We start from the raw sequence: 9,367 nt of genomic DNA on the forward strand, positions 1-9,367 counted from the left end.
TTTTATTTATTTATTTTTTTTATTCCCTCATCGTTGCAGGCAGCTGGTGAGTGTGTGTGAGCACATGGTGCAAAGCGGCGAGTCACGCCCAACCATTGGTGGACCTCCACGGTGACATCATTCATATGGATGAGGAGCTTTATGCATTATTGATGAGCCTACAGACAACAAGATGGGGGGGGGGGGGGAAATCATGAAACGATTTATTAGTAGAATCATTTGTGGGTGAGATGAGATGTTTATTTGAAGTTTTTGTTGGCTTCTAAAAAAATTATTTAAAAAAATTTGTATGGCGAGGCGTTAAAAGTGCATTTGCGGGTTTTCTACACAACACAATGTGTTGGTTCAGGCCCACCCCTGATATAAATTAATCAGTTGTCTAAATGGAGGATGCCGTGTCGCTGTGTGAAAGCACGCAAAACTACGACAAAGTTACGCCCAGAGGTGGGTAGGAACGCGCTACATTTACTCTGTTACATTTACTCAAGTAACATTTTGAATAAATTGTACTCGTCAGAGTAGTTTCAATGAAGCATATTTTTTACTTTTACTCGAGTATTTATGTGAAGAAGAAATTGTACTTTTACTGCGTTACAATAATCTACATGCCGCTCGCTACTTTCATTTATTAAAAATTGAGTGCTCGATCGATTTTTAGACTTTCGTTTTCGATTTCCGCATCCACCGTGATTACCACAGTGATGTTTGAATCAACTTCACCAATCAGACGACACCAGAAAGTCACATGTCCGCACACTGAATCTTCTATTGGGCTTCGCGGGCCAATCAAAGTGAGTCGTGACAGCCACACGTGACTCGTGTTTTGTCGTTACAGATTATGAAAAACAACAGCTTTAACATGCAGGGTAGTTTTGTCGCTACCCAAACTTGGATATTTCAGCCCACTTCTGACTTGAGAAAAAGAAAAAAAACCTCACTGAATGTGATCTGTTACTTCTGAACACATCCACATGCCTGTTATATGATGGAGTACATCCTTGTGCAGCCAGATTTATTTTTCATGTATTTTATTTAAACTTGATTGAACCAGTTAAAAGACAGAACATTTCTTTTGCGGTGGTGACCTGGCCAAGAAGGCAGCAAGTTAAAGGTCAAGTCCAAGTCAATCATGCAAGTTTCTTTGAGTTGTTTATTTTCACCTCCCCTCTCAAGAAGATACAAAAATAAATCAGTTGAGTTAATGCCAAAATGTGTCAAATTAAGGTGGAAAAAGTTTTTAAATTATTTATCTTGGTCAAAATTCTTTTACGTCACAAAAACCTAGCCTTTGAACGGGGGTGTGTATACTTTTTATATTCGCAGCAGCCTTGGTCCTGTTTCTGTAATCTGCCTGGTGAGCCTACAGTATTGTGCTGTTTAACAAATGGAAACAATATAGTACAAGACCATTTCATGGAGCTGAATTTGCCTTAATTTGTTATTTTACAAATATTTTATTTCATAAAGATTTTATTTATTATGTTTTAGATGAAGTGATATTGTTCAGCAATACCTGAATTTGCAAATTCATATTTTATGTAGTTATTTTAATTTTATTTTACATTCATGCGCTGATTTAAAAAATAAAACAGAAGTTACTCACTAGTCACTCAGTACTTGAGTAGCTTTTTCACCGAGTACTTTCTTACTCTTAAGTAATTATTTGGAGGACTACTTGTTACTTGAAATTGAGTCATATTATTCTAAAGTAATATTTGGCTACTCTACCCACCTCAGATTACACCTCGTAAAAGACAAAGGCTGAAAAATGGTATGGTTGTGATGTTAGAAATTTGCAGGCTCAGTGTGAAACAGAACAGGGAAGATTTTTTTTTTTTTTCCAGTCCTAAATGTGTACCAGTCGTAACTCATAAATATGTAAAGGGTTAGGTTTTGCAGGGTGTCATAAAATGTAAAAAAAAAAAAAATAATAAATGAAGATGGTTCTGCATTATTAATTATAAAGCACATTTGCATTATTATAATTATTCATTTGTATATATAGTACATATATGAAGTATATATACATATATATGTGTGAAGCGTAGTACATGAAGTACGTCAGTTGTCGACACTATCCAACATCGCTTTAAAACAATGAAAAGTGTTGAAAAGCGTGGAAGTGGTGGAAGCCTTCGAGAATCTGCGTCATCAGGCACCCGGTTTGAACTTCCGGTTTCTCTGGGCTTCGCCTGCGGCGCATGCGTGAGTCTACCGTGACGTCATCACTCCTAGCAACCGGCATGGCGACGGTGAAGCTTTGCAATGCTACGCGGGTGCTATAAGAAGCTAGCATTACGTTTTCATTATTCGTCGCCTCGCCGCGTTAAAAAAAATGTTAACGATAAACTGTGTTGTACTTTCTGGATGTATTGAGACTCTGCTGTTGCGGTTTGGAAAGTGTGTTGGAGAAAATGGGATACGCTGAGAGTTGCGTTGACATGCAGTCGAGAAGAAGTACGTAACGGCATTTAGCATTAGCTTTGTGTGTGGGACGAAATATATACTTATTTGACAATGTAGGATATAGAGATAATTTGTCTTAATCTGTATGCTTTAAAAAACAAATGGAAATAAGGGTACATAAAACCAACGAAATTCCCCAAATTCTAATAAATATTTACTTTTAAAAAATTAAAGCAGCACGTTGTGCAAAGTGGTTAGCTTTGTCATTTTGTCTTGTCATCCCGCGTTCCCAAACCATGCACGTTAACTTCATCGAAGACTCCAAATGGTCCACAGTTGTGAATGGTTGTTTGTATTTTCCGTTCGATTGACTGGCGACCAGTTCAGGGTGTACTCTTCTCTCGCCCAGAATAAGCTGGTATAAGCTCCAGCTAACCTGTGATCCTGATGAAGACAAATGCTCTCAAAAAATGGAGGCATAGTCTTTAATATCGACAATATGCCCAATTAGTATTAATAAATATTTATCGATGTTCTTATTTTAGGGAGTGTATTATCTGGCCCTGGGTCCAGCCTTAACATTACAGGGCAGACATTGAAAAGTAGCCGTAAGTACTGATATTTACTAATATTTTAAGACATTAGGGGTTGATTTTGAGAGATGTTTCTCGCTGTCTAATTTATTTTTCAGCATTTTGTCCTCACTCCTCAGGCAAGTGGGCCCAAGCTATGATTAAAGATCACATGGTGTCTCACTACAAACGGATTTATTCAGCTAAAGGTGAGCTTTTAGAAATAGTCACAGTACATGAAGGTGGAAATAGGATATATCGTGAAACAATTTGTTTTCTTGTCTTCTCTTGCAGCTGTGATCGACACCTCAGTACCCAAAAGCCTTACGCAGAGTGTGAGGTGTAAGTAGCACGTCCCAGTTTAATTCTTAACACCACAATTTGAGTGTGTGACAACATATGTGTCATGCTGTGTGTGAGAACCTGCCTGCTAAGGAAATATATTGAAATGGTTCAATGTGTAAACAGACTTGGACCGGATGAAGCAGGAACGTATGAAGAAAGGCAGTCGTCCCCAGTCAGCGCCGTCGCTCTCGCACAGGAACAGCAGAGCCTCGTGTTACTCAGCACAAGTAAGCGACTGGAAAACTGTGAAATGCAATCGTGTTTTATACATGTGAGATGAGGGGAAATAGGGAATAGGTGGACAACGACGAACCGGCAATTTTTCCATGTCAACATAGACAACAAAACCATTCACAGCAACAGAATTATGATGCCAAACATTCAATAAAAACAGCCACGTTTAAAAAAAACTCACAAATTTATCCACATTTCACCCCCCCCCCCCGCTATATTGTGGTTCCCGCTGTATCGCAGATTCTTAAGTGAAAATCTTTTTATATAGGTTTTTATATTATACAGGCAATTTTGGATTTTGTAGTAGGCTGTGCTTGCATGTGTTGCTGCTCCGTCTGCGTTAAAGTAGCATTTTGAAGGTAATTAATAATTACAGTAACATCTATGCAAATTTTTGTTAGCTCCTCTGTCATTTCACATTATATATCAGCATTAAGCCAGTCGACTTTAGTCATATGACATTATATTGTTTAGTCGAATATTTTTTTAAATAAGTTAAAATTTTGTGAGGACTCGCACGATACTTGCAATTTTCTGTGGAACCTATCCCCAGCAATTTGCTGAGGGGAAGAAAAAAAAATCTATTTGCGTTTTTGTGCTCTGGAACACGCTAAGATGCCACAACATACCGCCAAAGCCCTGTATAAATAGGAATTGGTGTAAAGGCAGTATGGTGACATGATACATCTCAATTGAGAGACAAGCTTTGGATGTCGGGGAGGAGCTAAGTTTAGTCTGGGTTGGTAGTGGAAGTTTGGAAGTCTTAGCCGCATGTACCCATTTTTGAAACACAATCATCTGTAAGCCATTTCTGTTTAAGGGTAATGTAAGATTGGTTTAAAATGATGTTAAACAGTTTTGAGAGCAGACCTTGTGCTATATTTATGGTTTAGACTATTAATACTGTTTTCGCAAATCCAAACTTTTGGGAGTATGTCAATTCCTCATGATTTTTCCCTGTTCACACCAGGTCTTGGACCCAGTACAGTATAATTTCCTTTCTTTTTCAGAGTCGATGTTCCGTGCAGTCTGAATATGCGCCCTACCTCTGCTCAAGAAACTCTATGCTCTCCGCCCCCGGATTTAGTAGCTCCTTTCACGCGAAGGAGGTTCCCTCTCCATCAACTAAAGCTGCCCCTCAGAATCAACATCATCATCGGCCTCATTCCGTCGCGGAACTCAAGTTCCGAAGCCAGGAGCCGACGTCCCACGGGTGGCCGTCGGCATGTGACCCGTCGACCTCGGGCGAACCGAGCTTCGTCAAGGCGTTCCAGGATCCCGTGCAAAAGACGTACAGCGGTGACTTGCTCCAGAAACATTCGCAGCGCTTCACCCAAGACAAGCCTTTTACGCCGAAGATGCTGAAATCCGAGAAGAGCTCATACCTGTCTAGTTATCGCTACTACCGAGCACCGCGGGGCACCAAACTGGCTGAAGAGTGCGACGACTTGAGATCGGAGAAAGGGTACTCACCGAAATATCTTACCTTGAATATGTCCTAACATCGATTCATTTTGTTTTACCTCCATTATGCAGAGCAAAAACTATGCAGCACACACAGGAGTTGTATGACCCATCTCAGGTAATTTTGCAGTCGAAATCTTTGACCATTACTAGAGATTTAAGACCCTATTAACACATAAAGTGGATTTAAAAAGTCTACCAAGTTTTTGTTAAAAAAAAAATGACACCAAGATAAATGATTTAAAAACATTTTCCACCATTAATGTGACCTGTAACATGTGCAACTCAAAACAACTGAGAATGTTGCTGCACAAATTTGCATAGGTAGGAATTAATCACATTCAAACTAAATGGAGCAAATACAAAAAAAATCAGGAAAAACCTACTAGATCATCGGAACTTTATTTAGGATTAATCAGAGGCAGATTCAATGCTGGCAGGTGTGTGCTGACACTTATTTAATGAGTTTGAACGTGAGTGGTTAATTCTGAACACAGCCACATCCCTGTTATAAAAGGGTGTGTACACTTGTGCAAACACATGATCTCAGTTTGTTTGTTTGTATCTCCCCTTTCAAAAAGATTTCTATATTTTTCAAATTGACTTTTACATATTAAAGGCCACAGTAATGGTATTTTTTTATTTATTTTTTTAATGATTTGTCCCGGGCTCATTTTTAATAAAAACCTGGCATTTAAACAGGGGTGTCTAGACATTTTGTAGTCACTGTAAAATCAATGTAAGATTGTAAAACTAACACAATAGCGAATGCATCTCTTTGTCCCAGGAACTCAATAAAGAACAGCAGTTGGCTGAGACCGAGTACACCGGCACATATTTAATAACGCCAAAACAACAAACAAACAAGAGCCGAGACTGTGATCCCTTCGACTATTCCACCAGGTAAAATAGTGTACGAACAACACATTACTCTGTATGCTTTACTTAAGCGATACTTACTTCCAGCTTCTCACTTGAGGGCCTAAACGTGTCTCCAAGTGCAGAGTAAGTTCATCTTCATAGCTCCTAATGGATTAAGATCAAATCAATAGCATATTGGGAATATTTTGAAAGAACTATCATCTCTTCTTTGACAGGGATGAAGAATTAATGTACCTGGAATTTATTTCTGATGTAACGGAGGACATCTTGTCCAGAGGATCTGTCTCTGACAGGTGGGGTGTTTTGTCAGTAAAATGTAAATCCATTTGCTGTTTTATGGTCATTGTCATATTTCAATATTATGTGGGATCTCAGTGTGCTTTAGAATGAGCTTTAAAAAACTCAAATAGGATAGAGACATAAAACATGATTGACTGTGTGTATATGGGGGATTAAGTTATTTTGTATCCCCCCCCATTTGAAGAGTTGTACCTTTGTTGTATTAATAGTACTTTGAGCACGTTTAGGAACTTTGGCGGTCTGCAATACAAAGCATACCATATCGACTGCTCGTGTTTTGATTCAAAAACCTTTGGGTTGTGCTACAAGACGGAGGACTCCCGTAAAAAGCCTCTGACATGGACGGACAGCGAGGTGCCGGTTGTGATGGGGAAACCTAGGCTTTGACGTCATGTTTTTTTTTCAGACTGGAACATTTTTACGTTATTGAGTTAATAACCACTTTAGGGCGGCTCACGTACGTGATGCTAACAGGCTGCAGGGTATTAAATGTCCGTGTCTCCTTCAAGGGTCCTCAACCGGGTGATACAGCGGCATATTGATATGAATCTGCATCGTCTGGATGAAGTGAGTATACATGGGGTGGAGGGTGGGGAACCTGGTCATGATTTAGTAATAAAACATTGTTGAAACATTTTAGTATAGTCCAGGGAAAAAAAGTCAAAAGGCTTCAAGGTGTCATCCTCTGTATTGTTGTAGGCTAAAATGCGCCACCTTCTGGATATCCTGCGCAACAACCTGGACGAACCTTCCGCCCCGTCCTCTTACGGCGAGGATCTTGGGAAAAAAGACCTGCTCGATTCCCTCCAGGTGATGCCCGAATCGGCCCTGGAGCAGGTGAAAAGCGAAGAGGACAACAACAACTTTTCTTACGTGAGCAAACGCGACAATTCTCCAGAGCACTGCCTCGAGCCCGTGTTGAGCTCCACACCGGTGTGGTCTCCTGAGAGAAGTTCTCCTCTAACAACGAATGAAAAGCCGCAGGAGGAGGAAAACAACTGGGAAAAAGGCGTGAGTGAACATGTTAGCAATAATGAAGGAAAGGATGAAGAGGACGACCAACCGCTTGTGACGAAGCAGCCACAGGCAGACGGTGAAGCCAGACATGAGGAGTTCCTTGAGGACCAAGCTGAGGTAGATGTTGAAAGGCAATCCAAAGAGCTTGAAGACCTGGAAAGAAGGTTTTCAGAGTCGCTGCATGTCGAACAAGACACTAAAGATGACAACTTGGACTCTTCCAGTGAACACCAAACAAATACACTGGCTTCTGTCAGCGACGACGGCTTTTGAATATTGTGATTTTACACAGTGATCCCGGAATCAGACAATTACACGCGTGCAAAAATGCTCACCAGCCCCTTTCCAGCTACTTGTTGAAGCCGGCTCTTTCCTGCCTTCCTCCGTCGATGCGGAATGGGATGAAATCCATCCATAGATGTATTTAAAAAAATAATAATTATAGAGCTTGTCCTATTGAGGGTTGCGGGGAGCTGCAGCCTATCCTAGCTGACTTTGAGTGAAAGCCAGGCGACATCCTGAACTGATCAATAGTCAATCACAGCCAGGCACATATCGAGACAGACGTCCATTTGCGCTCACATTCGAGTCGTCACTGAATGGGAACTCAACACAACAGGGTGGTAGTTGTGTGAGGATCAAGTGTGATACATCGCACCCCTGTCCCGCCATTCAAAAGCCCACTTTCACACACGTTTTCAGCAAAATTGCTGCGTCAGAAATGTGAAAGTAAAGCTTGAATTTTTTCTCACCAGTGCCTTTTCGCACAGAACCCCAACGAAGCGGGATATTGACAAAACTGTATGCACTGACACACAGTGACACGGCATCCCATAATCAGATGATTAGATGTGTGACTGGTGTGCCGTATAAAACACTAGAAAGCGACAATGGCTTTAAACACAACAGAAGTGACTGCCGAGCAAGGTACTTCACACCCTGGTATCTTCTTTTCAATACATTGTTCCTCCGCATTTTCATTACATGTGCATTCATCTATTCATGGATTAAAAAAACAAAAACAAAAAAACTATCCTCTGTTAATTGCTAAAGTACCTTAAGATGCCACAAGATGGCGCCAAAGCTCTGTTTTAACAGCAAAGTAGTTTATTTGGCTTCATTTTGTGACATCTTGATGCTAAGGAACTTAAAAGGGAATACAGCAGCTTCTATTCGACATGGAAAAGTAAGTGTTATGGCGCCACCCGATGGCATATGTAAGCAATTATAAATCCTTTTGGGGTGCATCATTTACCTGAGATTTTTTGTTTTGGAGGGGGCTATTTGTGGCAGGGCTTTTTCCATTTGCGGCGAGTTACTCCCTTTTACACAACTGCCGTTCTGTCTCATGTTTACACCTCTGATACTAATTAGGGAGGCTTCAACCTCTCAGACGATATAGCAATAAGGGCACTTTGTCAGGCGTACAAAAGGGCTCAACATTCACGATTTCCACGCTGATACTACCACGAAATGTGGAATATTGGCGTTTTTGGGGGGGGGGGGGGGGGGGGGGGGGAGAATCCTGTGTTATCAGCTAAGAGTTGCTAAAGACCGATATAGTTGTGTACATTTTACAAGAGGCTTTTTTTGTGTGTGTTACTGTTGTGAAATGAATAATACAGCATGTGTTACTGTGAGTTAGGTTTTTCTTGGTTGACAGAGGTGAATCACCACAAAGTGCTTTTCAATTTTCAATAAATTGTTCAACACGGTGTATTTGCTCGACCTATGATTGGGCGAAAAAAAAAAAGAAAAATGTGACCGCGGGGGCTCTGTTGCAAACAAAACGTCGGCGTTTCTTGCACAAGGCGATGTTTAGCGTGTGCGATAAGGGCTGTCAGACGAAGTGGAAGGTAAACATGCAGGTCAGCGGCCAGCCGGTCCAGGCAGCTGTCCCATTTGGAGAATTCTCACCACTCGGCATTCCAGCTGTCTGAGGTCACGGCTCCCCCGAAAATCTCCGCGTATCCCTCCGCGACGGTGCCACTAATACATATTGTTGTCAAGAGCTTGTTTACGAATTCAAGACACTATCATTTTATTTAGAACATACACATATTTTAATTATAAAGAAATTTTTGTGTGTGTGGGAGCCTTTATTTTGACTAGCCATCCAGCCATCCATTTTCTGGTAAAACACAAAT

General features: G+C 40.8%; 1 protein-coding gene across 11 annotated transcripts in view; it reads left to right on the plus strand.

Annotated features, from left to right (window-relative positions):
* spata7 (spermatogenesis associated 7) overlaps nt 1-8,937 on the plus strand; it is a 38,220-nt gene extending 29,283 nt beyond the window's left edge. For 5 of the 11 annotated variants that reach the window (XM_061796153.1, XM_061796158.1, XM_061796159.1 and 2 more), the window contains exons 3-13: nt 2,952-3,014; nt 3,098-3,187; nt 3,273-3,320; nt 3,447-3,550; nt 4,568-5,022; nt 5,094-5,139; nt 5,809-5,924; nt 5,988-6,026; nt 6,119-6,196; nt 6,713-6,770; nt 6,903-8,937. In XM_061796153.1, coding sequence (XP_061652137.1) covers nt 3,136-3,187; nt 3,273-3,320; nt 3,447-3,550; nt 4,568-5,022; nt 5,094-5,139; nt 5,809-5,924; nt 5,988-6,026; nt 6,119-6,196; nt 6,713-6,770; nt 6,903-7,493 — 1,587 coding nt within the window. In that variant the 5' untranslated portion in view covers nt 2,952-3,014; nt 3,098-3,135 and the 3' untranslated portion in view covers nt 7,494-8,937. Of the gene's footprint in view, nt 1-2,121; nt 2,458-2,951; nt 3,015-3,097; nt 3,188-3,272; nt 3,321-3,446; nt 3,551-4,567; nt 5,023-5,093; nt 5,140-5,808; nt 5,925-5,987; nt 6,027-6,118; nt 6,197-6,712; nt 6,771-6,902 lie in introns of those variants that run through there. The other 6 variants (XM_061796149.1, XM_061796150.1, XM_061796156.1 and 3 more) reach the window with 6 other exon arrangements.
* Nucleotides 8,938-9,367: the final 430 nt, after the last annotated feature.

Source organism: Phyllopteryx taeniolatus, chromosome 13 (genome assembly GCF_024500385.1).
Source record: "Phyllopteryx taeniolatus isolate TA_2022b chromosome 13, UOR_Ptae_1.2, whole genome shotgun sequence".
In the NCBI taxonomy this organism is placed as follows: domain Eukaryota; kingdom Metazoa; phylum Chordata; class Actinopteri; order Syngnathiformes; family Syngnathidae; genus Phyllopteryx; species Phyllopteryx taeniolatus.